Source organism: Oncorhynchus keta, chromosome 34 (genome assembly GCF_023373465.1).
Source record: "Oncorhynchus keta strain PuntledgeMale-10-30-2019 chromosome 34, Oket_V2, whole genome shotgun sequence".
NCBI classification, from domain to species: Eukaryota; Metazoa; Chordata; class Actinopteri; order Salmoniformes; family Salmonidae; genus Oncorhynchus; species Oncorhynchus keta.
In genome coordinates this window covers 61,541,920-61,561,008 of record NC_068454.1, presented here as the reverse complement: position 1 = coordinate 61,561,008, position 19,089 = coordinate 61,541,920, and the positions used below count along the sequence as shown (strand labels likewise).

Sequence of the window (19,089 nt, the reverse complement as noted above, 5' to 3'; positions counted from 1 at the left end):
TAGATACATATTAAATGAACAAGTGTGTTTTCCTTGCTGTTGTCAACGATGGTTGAACAGTTACAGGGATGAAGTTGATACATTTCCACTTTGCTGTGGACAATTCATCCTCAGCACATGTAGTCTAGCCTAACAGCATTGCAACACTGTAATGTAAAGGCAGATATCTGTCGTTTGACCATTGAATAATGCATATTGAGTGGTTATGGCAAATTGCCTGGGATTGAGAACCTCAACATTCTGAAAAAGGCACCATTATGCACACATTATAAAGAAATGAGACCTTTACATTATTATGTCACTCTCTCCTTCATTGGATTCCAGGCAATGCTACCAGACTACTGTATGATATATTGATATATATATATATAGATTGCTTTGATGACAGGCTCCACAGCTCAGTGTATAGTCTACACTTTTGGTTGGTTTGTTGACGTTTTCCTCAATGCCTGTCTCATGCCTTTCTTTCACAATTGCATCTATTTTGTGTCTTTATCTTTTTTGTATTTAAAAAAAGAATCCTCATTTTAATATCCCACCAAAACAGTTTCTCTGACTTTGGGACTTTGTTTTGAACTATTGTAAAGAAGGTCTAGAAGGCTAAAGAAAGTTAACGAAAGGACTCCACTTCAAGTTCCTTGTGTTGCACAGAGTATTCTTAGCATTTTGACCTTCGAGCAGCCAGTTGTCATATGATATGATAACTTTTCACTGCTCTTGCTATTATCACTGCTCTTTAATAAGCTTTACGTATTGGCCCCAATGCCTTCGTCAGCAGTGTGCAGGTTTCTTATTTTTTTCCTCATCTTATTCAACCTGCAATGAAGATAGCTCAAATGTGTGAGGGCCTTTTGAATGTTGAATCACACTTTGAGGAACTGCCATAATAAGCATTCTTCCTCATCACTTACCACCTTCTCTGCACAGACAGTTCAAGACTTCCTCTGAAAGTTGCCGTCTCAGTTGGAGTGGACTGGAGTCTGACAAGACTGCAGGCTTCCTGGAAGCTCCCAGGGTTTTGATGCTGTGCTGGCCCTTGCATTGGCCCTCAAAATCTCTGTGGGGTCCAGTAGACAAAGGCTGAGCGACTTTATCAGAAGCCTTCTCGGGGAACAACTAGAAACACTCTTGGTGCAGGTCAAACATTTAACGCTTATTTTATTCTCGTGAGGAGCTGAATTCAAATATAAGATGGAAACACAAACACTCTCATTCATACTCGTTCACTGCTGTGGGGAGCAAAACTCATTTCCTCATATTGCAATAAACACATTTAAAGCACCCCAAAGCGTATGGGCATTTTGAATGACATCCAAATTATTGTGCAGTCAACATACAAATCAGCCCACTCTGTAAGCTTAATATCATACAACAAACATTGGAATTAGTCTCTACAGCATTATGCAACTGAAATGACGCCTCTATTATTCACATACAATGTTTTTATTAAATGACTGATGCAGGTATCGATACAGATGATACTGTCAACTCAGACCATAACAGAACAAAATGGTCATGCCTGGTCTGGCCAGGTGAATAAGAAGCAAAAGCCATTGCTCTATAGGGCTACACCACATACTCTGAGCCAGTTGAGCCCATCTCTACAGCATGTGTATCTCTCAGGTTCCCAGAATCCCTGGCAACTCAGTCCTCTGGTCCTCCATGCGTCCTCCCTGGACACTCAGCAGTAAGGAAAAGAAGTCCTCATCATCCATAGGCCCTGGGGCCACACTGCGCTGCTCCTCCAGCCTACCCTGGGCCTGAAGTACAGAGACAGTCAGAAACACCACATGGTTTGATGCCTATTTTACACTGGACCTGAGGTACGGAGACAAGACATTACACCTACGTAACATCACATAACATGATGCTTATACACCATATGGCATGATATGTTGTTACACCATACAACATAATACCCAATGCCCATGTTACAGCACATGACATACAGGTGTAGGATATTCCTTTGACCAGTATTGTTGCAGTAAAATAATCCTGCAGCAACAGCATTTGAATGTTTAGTCCATGATGTTGCATGATCGGTGGTTAGGCTATAAACTGGCCAAAATTAAGCTACTTGAAAAGGGAAATACTGTTAATATAACTGTGTTAGTGCGGGTTTTCCGTTCATTTATGTAAAGCACAAAGTCATTGCATTTCCTGGGGCGCAGGAAAATGAAGATCCTTCATCTGTTATGCCAATGTAGCACTGTAACATGATATTAACGTAACACCATATGACATGATGCCTACATTATATTTTGCTTATGACAAGAACAAAATAATGTTTTGGTCAAATTGACTATTGGCAGCTTGGGTGATTACAGTTACTTACTTGCGAGATGAGAATCATATTGTACAAGTCCTCGTTCTGCACTGCAATTGGAGCAGACTTTTTAGGTTTTGTATATTTTACGCTGCTCCTCTTCTTATTGGCTTTCGGCTTAAGGGGTGGGGTGTCATGTAGTTCCACCCGCTGGTCGTCAAGCCGACGGCCTTGGGAAGTAGCCACCAAGTCAAAGAACTCGTCTTTCTGCAGCGAGGTCATTGAGGAAAAATGCACTGTTGGGAATGGAAGGGGAGAAAAGAGAGTGGAGGCATGCTACATTTAGTGGCCTAGTTCATTTAGTGTCCTAGTTAATCATTCAAGCAATATTATTTCAATATTTTACAATGTACAGATGACATCCTAATATGTGTCCCTGCCACAGTTATATGATAGAAGCACTTCAATGAATGTTGGTACCGTACAGTTATTTACAGCTTTTCCCCTTCTGTCATTTGAAGTGAGTCAGCGTGTCAATGTTGAAACAAGGGAAGCTAATGGCAAAAGTTGTTATGTTTACCACAGTCACTTAGTTATTATTACAGGGAGTTGTTTTCGCATTCTATCACCTCTGTGGGCTCTGTGGGCCGGAATGTAGGTGTTGGGTTCAGAATGGCACCTTCTCCTCCCTCTGAACGAGCACCGCTGGTCATTGAGTCGTCTTCCTTCTTGCAGAGTAAAGACCAGGTCATACAGAGCGTCTGGGAAGTAAGGGGTTAACCGTTGAGCCTGGGAAAGACAGGTTGCAGAAAGAGTAGTCATTATCAAGGACTTCAAAATGGGGGGGGTATCACTATTCATTTCAAATCCGCTGGCATTTCCACACATATACATTCTGTAACCACAAAATGAACCCCTCATTCTTCCACCACTGGGATGTTGTTTGTTCTTTTTCTATATGTGAAAGAAAACCCAATAGCGGAATTATTGTAATTGTGGGCACAAGGGAAATTGCAGTATTTTTTAGTGAAAGCACATGTTATAGACCTGTTTTTGGGCATGCTCTGGGCTCAGCGTATCTTTGGGCAACTGGTCAAAGGGAAGATGTCTATTTGTGTCAACTTGTAATCCTTGTGATGGTTTGTCCGTCTCCAAATCTTGTTCTGTTGTTTTGTATTTTTCTGTTTTATCCACCATCGCCATACCTTCTTTCTTGCCATGTATTTCCGGGCCATCCATTACTAATTCATCCATCCCTTTAATGTGCTCAACCCCCTCCTCTGTCCCAGTCTCTCCTTTTGCTTGATTTATTTGGTTATCCTTTTTTCTTTTGTCGCCATCTCCGCTTTCAGTGTTGGCTTTTCCAATCTGTCCATGTCTGGCAGTGGCGTCCTCTTCCGCACTGGAGTCTTCATCGTTGCTCTTGCCTGTTATTGTCTCTATCCCTCCCTCAACATCCCCCTCCTTAATAATGATTAGATCCTCCAAGTGCTCCTCTTCAGCTGTTTCAACTTTGACCTTTGGGTATTCCATGACAACATCCATTTGTCTCAGTGTAAACCTGACAAAAAAATGAGATAAGACAAATATATCAACTGATGTTCTATTGTACATTGTGAGGAATGTGGAACTGGTTCGAAGAAAATGTATTAGGTAATCTAATAGAGTTGATCAAAATGTTAACTCTCAACAACACATGTAGAAGACTTCTAGTGTGACACAGATTGAACGGCTACTGTACCTGTAAGCATAATATGGTATAATCTCAAGAGGGGTGTTTATGAAAAACCAGGACTGGTTTCCTGCTCACTTCTTTAAGCACTGAATTCCTATCTTGGATTGTACTTGCCCGCCTGCCAATCATTATCTTACCCACCCACACTCTCAATAAGTCTATCGTACCTGTGTTTTCCTGGAGTTCAGTTTCTGATAAACATAATCTTCTTGTGTCCACATGGATTAGGCATGGCATCACTGATTCACATGGCAGTTTTCTTCATGACAATGAATCAGTTATGCTTCACATATCACCGTGACGAGCTCTCGCTCGCTAGTCTCTTCCTGTTCCTCTTACCCCAACCCACCCCTATTTATTTGTGCCCAATCTCTCTGTGTCATGGATTTATACAATATTACTGTAAAAAGTGAAGTGGTGTGATGTTATCAAATAGCCTTGTTTTTAACAAAGTCAAAACTCATCATTTGAGATGAACATCAGAAAGGGGGAAATGACTATGAAGTTTTGCTCTGCTTGTGTTGCATTTTCAGCAGAACAGCACACAGTCAGAAACAGCAACATGTTGAAACAGGCACTCTGTTATTCTGACAGGGACTGTGGTTTGGCATACTTCCTGTTGACTTGCAGCTAAAGGAGAAGTAGACAAAGTGTGAGAGAGAGAGGGAGAGAGATATAGTCAGATGTTGATTATTTTTGGTGAAGTGAGAGAACAGAAGGGAGGGTAATTGTTCATTTGTGTATGTTCATATATGACTTGTCTGAACTATTCTGTAGTTCTAAAAAGTGTTCTGCTGTATATCACCCACTGATGTATGAAACTTTCACTGTAAATTAATTTGTCAAATCTGTTAATATTATGGAGTGCTTGTATTGTCCCATATGGTGAGAGTAGGCCACAACACATCCGCCACGCTGACCCTCAAGCTCTTTTGACTCATCACATACACAGCTGCTACTACTTATTATCTATCCTCTTGCCTAGTCACTTTAACCCTACCTATATGTAAATCTACCTCAATTACCTCATAGTACCCCTGCATGTCAACTCGGTACTGGTACCCAGTGTATATAGCCAAGTTATCGTTACTCATGGTGTATCTATTCATTGTGTTATTATTTTTCTATTTCTCTCTCTACATTGTTGGGAAGGGCCCGAAAGTAAGAATTTCATTGTTAGTCTACACCTGTTGTTCACAAAGCATGTGACAAATAAAATGTGATGAAAATAAATATTTGATGATTTGATTGGTAAAGACCTGTGTGTGACCTTATTATGAGGCTGATGCATTATTAAATTAGCTGACATGAAATCAGAAGATGATCCCTTCCCCATCAATGTATTAGGCTACTTGCAGATTGAAAGATCCCCCTCTTCTCCAGTGGCGGTTCTGGGGCCCCTGTGACAACAATTCTGGACGCCCTTGTGGCCTCCCTAAATGTGGAGTATGAAATAGTTTTTACATAACTAATTTTTGCTATCATTCTTTTTTTTACATCCATTATTAGACAGTGGCAACAATGATGATTGTGAACATGGTATTTTGCCTGCTAATGCCTGCAATGCAGTGAAGAAAACGATATGTCAACAATAACGTCTAATGTAACTGGCCCCTCTAACAGTACAACTGGCCCCAGCTTGCCCCCAGTTGATAGGGTCTAGAACCGCCACTGCTCTTCCCACGTTTTCTGTTTCTCTTTCTCTCTTACACACACAGTTGCCTTATAGTTATATCCATCTACCTGGTTGTTCAGAATACTTACTTAGTTTAAAAGTCATAGCTATGAATATCCCTAGTACAGTAGCCTATGGGGCCTGTCTGGAGTACAAATCGAATTTTATGAACATTCTTGTTCGAGACTTTCTTTGTCAATCGCTAGGGGACTCTAGTGCAGGCCTGCTCTAGTGTTTGAGTTTTGAAGGGTGTGTGACTGTGATTACTCGTCCGCGCCACTGTGTGCCGCTCAGGATGTTGCAGCAGCAGCCTCTCACTGGCAACGGGCCCTCTAACGGCCGGGGCCTTGGCCTGAGCTCTCACCCCGGTATGCACCCTCTAAACTCGGTTCATCCATCTTCCCACCACCGCTCCGATGGAGACACGGGCCACGAAGGCGCAGAAAATGGACATGAAAGCCGCAGAGACATTGGTGACATATTGCAACAAATCATGACCATCACCGACCAAAGTTTGGACGAAGCACAAGCAAAGTTAGTCATAATTGTTTCTAATTTATTAAGATTTAGCTACACCTTACTGCAAAGTTGCTCAATGGCCAAGAGTTAGCTAAAGTTTTCAGAAGTTTCCATTTTTTTCAACTTTGAAGTTTTTTAATAAGCTAACTAGGTAGACAACGTTGCTAGATAGCTAACTGGCTTTGTTTCATGATAAAGCTATTTGCACGCCTTATTAAATGGTTATCACTTCTTCCCCTGGACTATTTACACGCCTGTTGTTGTGAAATGTATAAAAACCGAAATAATTTGTGGCTAACTCGATGAAGAGGGTGAATCTTGCTAAGCTAAAATTAGCTATCGAGCTACGCTCTATTGCTTTGTGTTACTACTAACGGCTATATGTACATGTATATGAATAACAATATATTATCAACGGACTGTGGCCATAATCTTGACATCATCCATTACATGTTACATTTGTTCTACGAATAAAATGTTAACATATTAGCTACATATTGTAGCTGCTGCTAGCTAGCCATAGCATTTCGTAGCTAAGGTTAGCATAGCAGGCTGCAGTGAACTCCAGTCAAAAGGTCACGAACAACAGAGCCGATGTTTGTTATGAATGTCATCTAGTTAACGTTAGCTAGCTATATTAAGCGTGTGAAAGCAGGGAGCTAGCTAACTTATCAAATATTTTGTTGGTGCTAATGGCTCGTTGCTAAATAGCTGGCTAGATAAACTAGATAGACAGCTACAGTAGCTAGTTAGCTAGCTAATAATAATAATCTTTTTTTCATTCGTCAGAAAACACGCATTGAATTGCCATCGAATGAAACCAGCTTTGTTCAGCGTCTTATGCGAGATCAAAGAGAAAACGGGTAGGTTAATTTTCACTAACTGAAACCCTTTGTTTGATTTAAAACTTGTTGCTAATTCGTTTAAAAGTTTCTGACCATCTGTGATGAAAACAGATGTTGGCTCCATCATAATAATGAGTTGCGCATAATCCATGCAGTTGGATGACAGTTAGAACATTCTCTAACTATTTACAATTTTCAACAACATGTATTGTGTATGATGACTTTAAAAATGTTGCGCAAGATGAGCCTTCCGTTACTTGTTTCTTGCACAAAGTGCTTCTCCAAGTCTGTACCTCAGAGGGAAAATATTTTTATATACACTGAACATAAATGTAAAGTGTTGGTTTCATGAGCTGAAATCAAATATCCCAGAAATGTTCCATATGCTTTTTTGTGCACTGATGTATTTACATCCCTGCTAATGAGCATTTCTCCTTTGCCAAGACAATCAATCCACCTGACAGGTGTGACATCAAAAAGCTGATTAAACAGCATGATCATTACACCTTGTGCTGGGTACAATAAAAGGCCTCTCTAAAATGTGCAGTTATGTCACACAACACAATGCCACAGATATATTTTTTTAGGTAGCATGCAATTGGTATGCTGACTGCAGGAATGTCCACCAGAGCTGTTGCTACCATAAGCCACCTCGAATGTTGTTTTAGAGGATTAGGCTGTACATCCAACCAGCCTCACAAAGCAGACCATCCGGCTTCTTCACCTGTGGGATCGACTGAGAACAGCCAGACTGGTGATGAAACTGTGGGAATGCACAACAGAATAATTTCTCCACAAACTGTCAAAACTGTCTCAGGGAAGCTGATCTGTGTGCTCGTCGTCCTCACCAGTGTCTTGACCTGACTGCAGTTAGGCAATGTAATCAACTTCAGTGGGCAAATGCTCACCTTCGATGGATATGGCACGCTGGAGAAGTGTGCTCTTCAAGGATGAATCCCGGTTTCGGGCAGATGGCAGACAAGTGTGTATGGTGTCGTGTGGGCGAGTGGTTTGCTGATGTCAGCGTTGTGAACTACGCGCCCTATGGTGGCGGTGGGATTATGGTATGGGCAGGCATAAGCGACGGACAACGAACACAATTATATTTTATCTATGGAAATGTGAATGCAATGAATTGTCGTGCCATTCATCTGCCGCCAACATCCATGTTTCAGCATGATACTGCAAGACCCCATGTCGCAAGGATCTGTACACAGTTCCTGGAAGCTGAAAATGTCCCAGTTCTTCCATGGCCTGCACAATGTCAGCCATTGAGCATGTTTGGGATGCTCTGGACTGACATGTTCGACAGTGTGTTCCAGTTCCCGCCAATATCCAGCAACTTTGCACAGCCATTGAAGAGGAGTGGGACAACATTCCAGAGGCCACAATAAATAGCCTGATCAACTCAATGTGAGAAGATGTCACGCTGCATGAGGCAAATGGTGGTCACACCAGATTCTGGCTAGTTTTCGGATCCAAGCCCCTACTTTTTTTTAAAGGTATCTGTGACCAACAGATGCATATCTGTATTCCTAGTCATGTGAAATCCATAGATTAGGGCCTAATGAATTTACTTCAATTGACTGATTACTGTAACTCAGTAATATCTTTGAAATTGTTGCATGCTGCATTGATATTTTTGTTCAGTGTAATAGGAGACATTGTAACTCTTAATTTTCCATGAATCAGATTGACAGACCTCTCTTGTTGCAGGCCTATCAATGCGAAATGCTCAGGAGGAAGAATCACAGGACCCACAGCTGGTGCGATTGGACAACATGCTGCTGGCGGAGGGTGTGGCTGGGCCGGAGAAAGGTGGCGGGGCGGCAGCGGCGGTGTCCGCAGCCACCAGCTCTGGAGGGATGTCTCCAGACAGCTCACTGGAACACTCCGACTACAAAAGCAAGTTGAGCCAGATTCGCAACATCTATCACACTGAGATGGAGAAATATGACCAGGTACTTTTCTACTTATTTTTTGGGGGGAAAGCAGTGGGGCAGTCCGAAACCTTTTGTGTTGTTTTTTTTTTGTTGCTTTATTGAAGAGATAGTAAAGTGTTGGCAAGACGGGGATGAGGGAGGGTGAGTCAAAGAGCAGTGGGCCGGATTCAAACTCATATTGACTCTGACATATATATGTGTGCTGGGCTCATTGGCTGTACTTGATTTGAGGTGGGGGGACTTGACACTTTACACACACTGAAAATGACTCCCTTTAGCAAAGTAAACTAAAATGTGGTGATGTTATAATTTAGCTGAGATAGTTGAACGTGAACATAAATGACCGACATCAACAGTGTCGGCCCGCTGTTGACTTCCACCCTTTGAGCCCAACTGACTGTCATATCTGTCTCCAATACCCCCCTCTGTCTCTGTGTCTCCTGTAGGCCTGTAGTGAGTTCACTACCCACGTGATGAACCTGCTGAGGGAGCAGTCGCGTACACGACCTGTGTCACCGCGGGAGATTGAACGCATGGTGGCCATCATCCACCGCAAGTTCAGCTCCATCCAGACACAACTCAAGCAGAGCACCTGCGAGGCCGTCATGATCCTGAGGTCCCGCTTCCTCGACGCCAGGTCAGCGTGTAACACTGCTATTGTGGTGTCAAAACTTGCCATGATAGTGAATGACAATTCATTTTCAGGTAGTATTTTTTTATGGAGAATAAAACATTCCATTCATTTTTTTATTTTACCTTTATTTAACTAGGCAAGTCAGTTAAGAACAAATTCTTATTTTCAATGACGGCCTAGGAACAGTGGGTTAACTGCCTGTTCAGGGGCAGAATGACAGAGTTGTCAGCTCGGGATTTGAACTTGCAACCTTCTGGTTACTAGTCCAACTCTCTAACCACTAGGCTACCCTGCCACCCCATGAACAGTGATTCATGGTCATACCAGTCATATTTACAGAGCATTATCATGTTATTACAGTGCAGGTTGTGATTGACTATTGTGTGTCAATATCAGTTGTTACTGTAGTTGTGAAACGTATACTTCCGCCTGGGTTGTATGCCCACTCTCAACACACTCACCTTTGTGTTGTCAGGCGTAAGAGACGTAACTTCAGCAAGCAGGCGACGGAAGTCCTGAATGAGTATTTCTACTCCCATCTCGCCAACCCTTACCCCAGTGAAGAGGCCAAAGAAGAACTAGCCAAACAGTGTAGCATCACTGTCTCTCAGGTAACTTTGCGTCATATACTTACTATTAGCTCACCAATTGATACGTCCATATACAGTTGACTCCATTGACCAGCCTCTTACTGGCTCGTTAACTGAACAGGTGTGCAACTGGTTTGGCAACAAGAGAATCCGCTACAAGAAGAACATCGGGAAGTTCCAAGAGGAGGCCAACATCTATGCCATGAAGACGGCCATCGTGGCGACACAGAACGAGGACTCTCCACACACGCCCAACTCAACAGGTAAGAGCTGAGGAAAGGAAGCCAGGCCTAGTGATACACACCACTGTTTTGAGTTTATGGTTCAATTGATAATAGAAATGGATGGGTTGTTAGTGTTTTTGTGTTACGGAGCAGCAAGGGGAACTGCCCCTCCGTACCTTCAGACTATGCTCCAACCTTACATTCCAACCCGCTCTGCCACCTCTGGTCTCTTAACCCTCCCAAATCTACCTCTACAAAGAGCTATGACTACATTTAGGCTAATGAAATCATTATGGAACGGAGCGCAGACCAACCTGTAACATTTTGAACCCAACGCATGGCGCAATACTTGGCTGTGTCATCACACAGTTCCATGGTTAGTGCGGGCAATAGATGAGGGTATAGTCTACTATTGTACACTATCCTCCCTATTATAATTCTACGTACACTGATCTTCCAACATAACCATGGGTTAAAAACTGAATTTGGTGATTTTCAGAATGAATCAAACAACCGTTTTCTTTCGTGCATAAAGGCTCTCCAAACCTGTTTTTTCATAAATACTTTCCTAACCCTAAATAATCTACAATCTATCAGCTTTCTATTTTTAATTCTACCAATTGGTGCTGAAACGGAGATGAATATATACTCCATATATTCTGTTGAGTCTGTCAAAACAAATTCTAACACCAACTACTGAGAAGTGCGTAGGAAAGGCCTGCCTAATTTCGTAGGAAAGACCTGCGTAATTTCCTAATTCGAAATTGGGCCTTTGGTGCTGTCGTGCCAATTCCTTGTCCAACGATAGAAGTCTGCTTCACAACACAATCGGATCTGGGACCAGGCTGATATTATATGCCTAGTAGCCCTTATTAAAGACATCTCCCCTTTTGTTCCTCCACAGGATCAGATCTGGGACCAGGTTGATGTTGTAGGCCTAGTAGCCCTTATTAAAGACATCTCCCCTTTTGTTCCTCCACAGGATCAGATCTGGGACCAGGCTGATATTGTATGCCTAGTAGCCCTTATTAAAGACATCTCCCCTTTTGTTCCTCCACAGGATCAGATCTGGGACCAGGTTGATGTTGTAGGCCTAGTAGCCCTTATTAAAGACATCTCCCCTTTTGTTCCTCCACAGGATCAGATCTGGGACCAGGTTGATGTTGTAGGCCTAGTAGCCTTTATTAAAGACATCTCCCCTTTTGTTCCTCCACAGGATCGGGGGGCTTCTCACTCACTGGACCAGACCTTTTCCTGGGTGTTCCACCAATAAATGGAGAGCAGCCTGTCTACATGGGAGCACAAGTATGGAACTTCACTGTCATTCACTTCATGTTACATATCATCTTTATTTTAGCTCGTAGCTAATTGAGATCACATACTCATTCACAACAACAACCTTTGGGATGAGTTGTATTGGAGTGGAGAGGGGTTAGTGTAGGTTAATGCCGCTACACGTCACCACGTCTTTTTCTCTTTTGCAGACTAATGGGAACTGGCAAGGGCAAAACACGCCCCCCTCTGCCACTTCCCCGGGAAACGACCACTCGGGGGACTCTGACTGATGGCCCCGCCCCCTTTGGGTCGATTACATAGATGGAAAGATTGACAACGGAGAAAGAATATCACCCTTACTTGGCTGCAGTTTTTGTATGTCCTTTCTGTTTCTTACTGTCCAATGATACTGTTCATTATGTTTGTATGAGCTGAATGTGTGATTTTTGTGTGAGTGTGTGTGATGTTTTGTATTGGGATCATGGGTTTTTGTTTTCCACAACTTTATATGTTACTGTGGTATGTAGGCAGGGAGGCTTGGGAAATTGCGTTACCATTGTTTTATTAGGCTATATTATTAATGCTGTTACTACAAATATTTTAGGATTTTCATTTAAAGCTCAGATATAGTTGCATTTAGAGGATGTGGGGGCAATATAGAAAATCCAAAGATTTAGTGTGTTTGTTTTCTCTTTTCTACTGGGCTTGTTTGTCTGTGTGTCTATATCATGAATGAAGTGTGCGTGCTGGATATATTAACAGTTTGAATGAGTATATCAACAGTGCTGTCATTCTGTACAGTGAGTGAAAAACACCTGTATTCTCTACCTCTTTTACAATAAAGTCTCTGTATTCACAGTCAGTTGGTCTGTCTTGATTGATTGATATCAGCATAAGAGAGACAGGTCACTGCCTAACATGGCAGAAAAAAAATGCACATGAATCATTTCATAGTTTATTGATTTAGATATTTAGAGTAAATGAAGTTACTCATTTATTGACTGAGTTTATTTCCCGTCTGTCAATCTGCTGTTAGTTAAGGGCAAGGAGCCTGTTACAGAAAATGTAAACAGCACATGATTGACATGGTATTTGGGGTCATTTTAGCAGAGCTCTCTCCCTTACAAAGCTGTTTGTTTAGAGTCGGGCATGTGGTTATTTAGCTTCTCATTTCTGGCTTTCTGGTCTGCCTTTTTAAAACTTGCTGTTTCAATCTCTGGCGCCACCCTGTTGGGGTTATCGCTACTATCGACTATTGATCTACGATTTGATTGGATGGGAGCATCTGTAGGAGGGACTACGATCACTCTTTCTATGGGCTCATTGGCAATTTTCTCTGATAAGGCAACATAAGTCGGTTCGGGCTGCTGTGAACTGGAGCGACGCTGCATTGCATTCTGGGTACAGGAGAAGGACCGCTGTCGAGGAGCAGGCTGGGGTAACAGGAAGTGCGGTGTCGCTGCTCTTGGGACTTTCTGGGGCCTTTCACGATCTTCGTCCTCTGAGGTAACTTCCTGCAGAGTGCTGATTGGCCGTGGGGGACGCCCCATGATTCTTGGGGTGACCAGTGCGGTCACTGATTGGTTGAGCTGTGGCCGCCAGTTCTGAGGGGAAGGGCACTGCACTCTGCCCATTGACCAATCACTGTCAGAGGAAGAGGGCGATCAGATGAGTAGGCAGTGATGAATTTGCCTTACCAAGATTAGTAAATTGCTAAATGCTATTGTGAGTAGATGTGTCAAATGCCACAAGACTTTACCTTGGTGGAGGCGAAGACATATCCCGATGCCCTATGACACCAGAGAAGGAGGCACTTCTCCCAGGGAGCCCAGGGGAATTCACCCATTGGCTATACAGCAAGGCACGCTCATCCCACAGCATATCATTGGCTTGCTCCATAGGAATAGGCCCTCTCTGAAACCTGTGAGCCAATAGGAGCTCCAAGACTTGATGATGCATGCCCTCTCGGGCAACATCCAGTGCCCGGCGTCCTCTGCGATCAGACAGATCCTGATTGGCCCCGTTTAGGAGCAGGAACCGGGCGGTGTCGTAGCAACCGTGGAGGGCGGAGAGGAACAGAGCAGTCTCACCCTATCAGATAATGGGAGTGGTATATATCAGAGAATGGGAGTGTCGAAGCAATAATATGAGAGTACCTTAAAGTTGTACCATTCTACGCAGATTCAACTGAATATAGTTTCTTCGAAGTTCCTCTTCCTAAATCTTCATACTAGTACGTGAATAATCATAAAAACTGAGGCTTCTGCTGGCCTTGGTACCTTGTTGTCCTGTAGGTCCACAGCAGCACCGTAGCGAGTGAGGGTTCTTGTCAAGGAGAGGTGGTTAACTGAGGATGCCCAGTGGAGGGCTGATCTCCCTGGGAGAGAGAGTGCATTTCAAGTGGAGGAAGGTGAGGGAAGGAAGGTGGGAGTTCAGTACAGAAAGAGAGGGAGTAAGTCAGCCAGTGAACAAACATTATACAACAGAGTCAAGCCCAAAGGGTGAAAGACGGGGAAAAGGGAGATTTTGAAAGGGAGGAAATGAGAATGCAAATGATGGTGAGGGACTAGGGAATTAGCCCGAGAGAGAGAGAGAGAGAGAGAGAGAGAGAGATGGTGTGTGTTGTGAGAGAGAGAGAGAGAGAGAGAGAGAGAGAGAGAGAGAGAGAGAGAGAGAGAGAGAGAGAGAGAGAGAGAGAGAGAGAGAAGAGCAAGGAAGGCTAATATGGTACATCCACACTGCCTGGGCACTAGGGCACATTAACTTCTGTATCGGTTTGAGAGGGGGGCAGCAGGGGTGCTGTAGAGAGGAATGGGAAGGAAGAGTGGAAAGCCATGGAGGTTTTACCAGAACAGAAGAGAAGAGAAGGGACACAAAAAGGGACGCGACATGGGGAGGACCAGAGAGAGATGGGGTCAGTTACACTGGTTACTCAACCCCTCAAAGTAATACAATATAGTAAGTAATATGTATGCGAGGCAGTGTGTTTATAAGCTAGTTATTACACCTATGAAAGCTACATAACATTTATGGACATTTGTTCCACGTAATATTGATTTTTTAAATATATTTGCACAATAATCCTCCTATGACACTCTACAGGGAAGTTCAGTTTACTTATTTTACCGTCTAGCCTACATTTTGGTTAATAATATAATTGGGAAATTGGGAGAGTAAAGTGATACCAGTGTGGTCGGTGTTGTTGACCGGCACCCCAGCTCGTAGCAGCTCCAGAACCACACGGTCAAGCCCACTCCGGACTGCACGAATCAGGACAACTGACCCATCTGGACCACACCACTGAACCGAACCAGACTGTCAAAATAATATTTGGTATTGTCAAAATAGAACACTGTAAATAATAACCAGCGTTATCTAAAATGTAAATAAACATATTGACATTTATATAGAATATGTATGGAACTCACTTGATTGGGTGTTCTGTGATGTGTCGACGGGACAGCATTTCTCTCCCATCCTCTTGGGGGAGCTAAAAGGGGAGCTGAAAGTCAATTTAGTTTCATGCTTAGTTACGTTGTGCAAACCGTAAACTATTCTGTGACAAATTAATATAAGAGAATAATGAATCATTTTACAAGCCTATTAATGCAGTATGTTAACCATGATCAGGAGGTGATGTTACGTTGTGTGGGTGATTGTGGGTGGCTCGGGGGGCTGCGGTAGTGCTTCTGCTCTTGCGTCCGGTGGTCACAGATGGACCTGTTGATGTCCTCCATAGAGCTCTGTGTAAAGTCAGTGTCACTTCCAATATCCAGGTCCTTTTTCAGGGGCCTGAAATCATACGTTTATGCTCTGATTAGTAGTAATTTGTGCATACTTAGTGATATTACTACAGTATCACTAATATTGTGTAAAATAGAGGCAGTCCAACAGAACAGTTTTATCTTACAGACAGGTTAAAAGTTCAGTTAGGTTCAAATGACCCTAATGCAAACAACCGAAAGCCATACAACCCATTACAATGAAGCAAACTGTTATGTGATCACAGCGCTGTTGATTTACTAGACTGAACATCCTCTAACTTCTCCCATAATCCTTCATCTTCACTCACCGCAGTCGAATGGCATCCTCCCCCAGTGGATCTCTGCGTCTTTTCTTCTCAGCCTCCTTTGCTTTCTTCTTCTTTATCCCATTCCTGTCTTTCTCTCTCCCTGTCCTGCCCCTCTGCTCTCGGTGGGGTGTGTGCTGTGCCCATGCCTTGGCCACATTGGCTCCGCTGTCATTCTCAGTGTCAGTGGATCTGTGCCTAACCCTCTCTCCTCCCTCCCTCTCCGCTCGTCGTCGTCTCACCCTTCTGATCGCCAAGACAACCATCAAGACCAAAGCCAGTACCAGGCCCGTTGCCACGCCGATCACAGCCCATAGCCATGGAGGTGTCGCTCCTGTGCAGAGAAGGGGTGCAGAGATATTAGATGTTACACACACGCACACACACACACACACACACACACACACACACACACACACACACACACACACACACACACACACACACACACACACACACACACACACACACACACACACACACACACACACACACACACACACACACACACACACACACACACACACACACACACACACTATGTAACAGGATACATACCATTAGTTTCCTCTTTTTCCTCAACTGGGTCCTCCTCTCTCCCCCCTATTTCCTCCCCAACCCCTCTTACACTAATAATGGCCTTTAATTCTGGGTGAGAGGGGACCGACACACGAGTCGACGACGTAGCAGCCCGCAGGAAGTTAGCTGCTTCAATGGCGTACGGGAAACAGGTAGAAGGAAGACGGGAGCACGGCCTGTTATCCACTTGCAGGAATAGGAGAGATCTGTTTCAGAGAGATGGGGAGTGAGAACATTGATGAGATGCTAACAAAATAAACTTGGTTAAGGTAAAACATTTGGGGAAGCAAAATCATAATCTCTTTATAGTTACCCATTTGAGTCATCCGAGGAAGCTTGAGCCAGCAGGTTCTCGAGCTGCTGGGGATTAAAGGTGAAGAGGTCCTTGCTGGCGTCAAGGGGCACCATGCCACGCAATTTGAGGGGCGTCTGCAGGAGGGTGCTGAGGGCCCAGAGAAGGGAACTGTTGGAAAATGTGCCGTGTTGCAGGGGGACGTGGGTGTGCAGGAGCAGGGTACCCTTAGCCCACAGAGGGCTGTGGTGCCTGTGACAGTCACTCCCGTCCCAGCCACAGGCGGCACTTTCACAGCCCTGGTCACAGTAAGAGTTGGCATAGTGGTCTCGGCAGTAGTGGATGTGGCCTGAGCTGAGAGGTGGGATAGTTGGAGGGATGCAGAGAAAGTGTGAAGCCCAGCTGAAACATCTGGATGTAAACAAAAAGGAAAGTGAGAGTGATAAAGAGTAAAGAGCAGGGTGTGTTTCATTCCAGGAAGATGTTCTCTCCCCTCTGCTCTTATTCACTCCCCTCACCATGAATATGAGACTACTGGGTAAGAGTAAGTAACCATATTGCTTTCACATATCCAGTCCTGTTAGATCCATGAAGGAGAGTGAACAAAGGGAAAGGTTGATGGAACATCTTCCTGGAATGAAATGCAGCCCAGATCTCCCTGCTGCTACAGTGTCTTACTTGCAGTGTCCTTTGTCCCTCAGACAGTCGAACCCGTCCCTTAGACACTCAGGCTCGGTGCAGTCTTTATCACATGACCCATCTCCAAACGTGGCCTTACACTGTCTGGATGGACACTGGGCCCAGGGGTCACCACCGGGAGATGCTGCTGCTACTTGGGGAGGAATCACACACATACACACACACAAAGGTTGGATTTCCACTTGACACTAATATACTAACTTAAACTGAATCACGTTGGATAAAAGCATCCATTAATTACACTACTGTATCACGCAAGAACCTGTGCTTTGACCTACATTTTCAAGCTGTGTATTGTGTAGGCCTATGTGTACCTATCACCACCAAGCATTCATTGTTAACAATGCTTGGTACCATGCAGGCCAGGCAGGCTATGAAAGGTGTGTCCTTGGCATGAACCATGAAACAGGAAATAGGAGGCCTGACACAAACAGGAAGTCTCCAGGAGAGGCGAATAGCAACAGGAAATGGAGTGGGCTGGGACTGGATGAAGGTCGGAGGTCGTCACCCTGGCGATGAGGAATGTAATGGAGAGGGACAATGGAGAGGCTTGGCAGGTGTGTGAGGGACAATTAAATCATAACACAGGAGAGTTGGGATTAGACATAGTGTACTGTATAGCAGTGAACATTCAAGGAAATGCAGTACAATCTTTTTGGTTAGTTACATCTTTAAATCAGGGACACATTGATGCAGCATCTTATAAAGTGACGCTGAAAGAATGTGAGAGCAGCATATGTCAAGTACGTCACAGGCTTTTCTCCGAATGATATATCCTCGGAAATCTATAAAACATAGAAGTGAGAATATCAATGTAAAAAAAAAAGTATGTTTCGTTGTTGGGAAGTACCATGTAGGACCTCTCTTTAGACGATTACCTAGTAGAGACTCTACCTCACTCTCATAGGTATCTAACATCGTATCAACAAGATAATAGCTGGAAGACGGACTCACCTCGACACCACCTGCTCAAACCCAACAGAACAGCTGTCCACAGCACCAGCATCATTGGGCCAAGCAGGTCCCAGAGAGGAGGATGGAGACGGCAGTAGTCTACTCTCTCTCACTATCCTCCCAGCTGTACCAGTGCGGTTACTAGGTCCAATACCTTGGTCCAGCTATGGCAGGTCCGGCAGGTCTGTACTCCGCCAAAGTGTCGCGAGGTATCTCTCTGGGTATCTTCAAGAGAAGACCGCGTTCGTAATTGGACCGTGTGAACAGTTTATGTCTAAAGTGTACACCCTAACCTCCAGTGCTGCTACCACCCACCTCCCTCTCTCTAATTCTTCCTCAGAAGCACTGCGGATATGTGGACAACTTCCTGCCACTGTGTGGAAAAGAATAGGAGCGGGATGTGTGTGTGTGTGTATGTGTGTGTGTGTGTGTGTGTATGTGTGTGTGGTCTGTGTGAGTCTGCAGTCAGTTTTTCTATTGATTTCAATGTCTCCGGATGTAATCTTTCAAATGAACCAGGCCCTGTATTCATAAAGCGTCTCAGAATAGGAGTAGCGATCTAAACATTTTAATTACATTTAAAAAAGGCTAAACCGATCCTAAATCAGAACTCCTTCTCTGAGTCACATTATGAATACAGGCCAAGGAGTAGGCCTGCACATGTCACTTTTTTTTTACCTCCCATGCAGGAGCATGCTCTCTGCATTTAGAAAAAATATATATAATCTTATCTACTGAAAACGACAAATAAAACTATTTCAAAATCTCAAAGAAGAGATAATAACCTCCA

General features: G+C 43.8%; 3 protein-coding genes across 8 annotated transcripts; 1 reads left to right on the top strand and 2 right to left on the bottom strand.

Moving 5' to 3' along the window:
• Positions 1-1,132: 1,132 nt before the first annotated feature.
• On the bottom strand, positions 1,133-4,337 carry LOC118367450 (G-protein-signaling modulator 1). Of its 2 annotated transcripts, none has more exons than XM_035750949.2 (5): positions 4,169-4,337; positions 3,314-3,827; positions 2,896-3,055; positions 2,336-2,562; positions 1,133-1,760 (listed from the first exon to the last, which is right to left on the bottom strand). In XM_035750949.2, the coding sequence occupies exons 2-5, from the start codon at positions 3,809-3,811 to the stop codon at positions 1,620-1,622; spliced, it is 1,026 nt and encodes a 341-aa protein (XP_035606842.1). In that variant the 5' UTR covers positions 3,812-3,827; positions 4,169-4,337; the 3' UTR covers positions 1,133-1,619. The 2 variants fall into 2 exon arrangements, with proteins under 2 accessions (XP_035606842.1, XP_035606843.1); XM_035750950.1 differs by lacking the exon at positions 4,169-4,337 and adding an exon at positions 4,008-4,146.
• A 1,569-nt stretch (positions 4,338-5,906) lies between these two features.
• On the top strand, positions 5,907-12,568 carry LOC118367449 (pre-B-cell leukemia transcription factor 1). The gene is made up of 8 exons (XM_035750948.2): positions 5,907-6,210; positions 6,985-7,058; positions 8,757-9,001; positions 9,430-9,620; positions 10,093-10,228; positions 10,329-10,470; positions 11,648-11,736; positions 11,916-12,568. The coding sequence occupies exons 1-8, from the start codon at positions 5,972-5,974 to the stop codon at positions 11,994-11,996; spliced, it is 1,197 nt and encodes a 398-aa protein (XP_035606841.1). The 5' UTR covers positions 5,907-5,971; the 3' UTR covers positions 11,997-12,568.
• LOC118367448 (neurogenic locus notch homolog protein 1-like) lies at positions 12,562-18,628 on the bottom strand. Of its 5 annotated transcripts, none has more exons than XM_052494262.1 (11): positions 18,300-18,628; positions 17,325-17,478; positions 16,668-17,057; positions 16,334-16,560; positions 15,779-16,109; positions 15,350-15,498; positions 15,135-15,208; positions 14,892-15,021; positions 13,986-14,083; positions 13,466-13,797; positions 12,562-13,350 (listed from the first exon to the last, which is right to left on the bottom strand). In XM_052494262.1, exons 1-11 carry the CDS (start codon positions 18,352-18,354, stop codon positions 12,828-12,830), a joined length of 2,463 nt encoding a protein of 820 aa, XP_052350222.1. In that variant the 5' UTR covers positions 18,355-18,628; the 3' UTR covers positions 12,562-12,827. The 5 variants fall into 5 exon arrangements, with proteins under 5 accessions (XP_052350222.1, XP_052350224.1, XP_052350225.1 ...); XM_052494264.1 differs by having other exon boundaries at positions 15,135-15,196; XM_052494265.1 differs by having other exon boundaries at positions 16,668-17,000.
• Positions 18,629-19,089: the final 461 nt, after the last annotated feature.

Excerpts from the sequence above, each read along its gene's own strand:
- LOC118367448 (XM_052494262.1), bottom strand. The coding sequence starts at position 18,354 with ATGATGCTGGTGCTGTGGACAGCTGTTCTGTTGGGTTTGAGCAGGTGG. Across the intron at positions 15,499-15,778 it reads GAGGATGCCATTCGACTGCG|GCCCCTGAAAAAGGACCTGG; the intron begins GTGAGTGAAGAT and ends GTATGATTTCAG. Across the intron at positions 14,084-14,891 it reads CAACAACACCGACCACACTG|GGAGATCAGCCCTCCACTGG; the intron begins GTATCACTTTAC and ends TCTCTCTCCCAG.
- LOC118367450 (XM_035750949.2), bottom strand. The coding sequence starts at position 3,811 with ATGGATGTTGTCATGGAATACCCAAAGGTCAAAGTTGAAACAGCTGAA. Across the intron at positions 3,056-3,313 it reads CAGAGCATGCCCAAAAACAG|GCTCAACGGTTAACCCCTTA; the intron begins GTCTATAACATG and ends TGTCTTTCCCAG. Across the intron at positions 2,563-2,895 it reads GGCCCACAGAGCCCACAGAG|TGCATTTTTCCTCAATGACC; the intron begins GTGATAGAATGC and ends CATTCCCAACAG.
- LOC118367449 (XM_035750948.2), top strand. The coding sequence starts at position 5,972 with ATGTTGCAGCAGCAGCCTCTCACTGGCAACGGGCCCTCTAACGGCCGG. Across the intron at positions 7,059-8,756 it reads CGAGATCAAAGAGAAAACGG|GCCTATCAATGCGAAATGCT; the intron begins GTAGGTTAATTT and ends CTCTTGTTGCAG. Across the intron at positions 9,621-10,092 it reads TCCCGCTTCCTCGACGCCAG|GCGTAAGAGACGTAACTTCA; the intron begins GTCAGCGTGTAA and ends TTGTGTTGTCAG.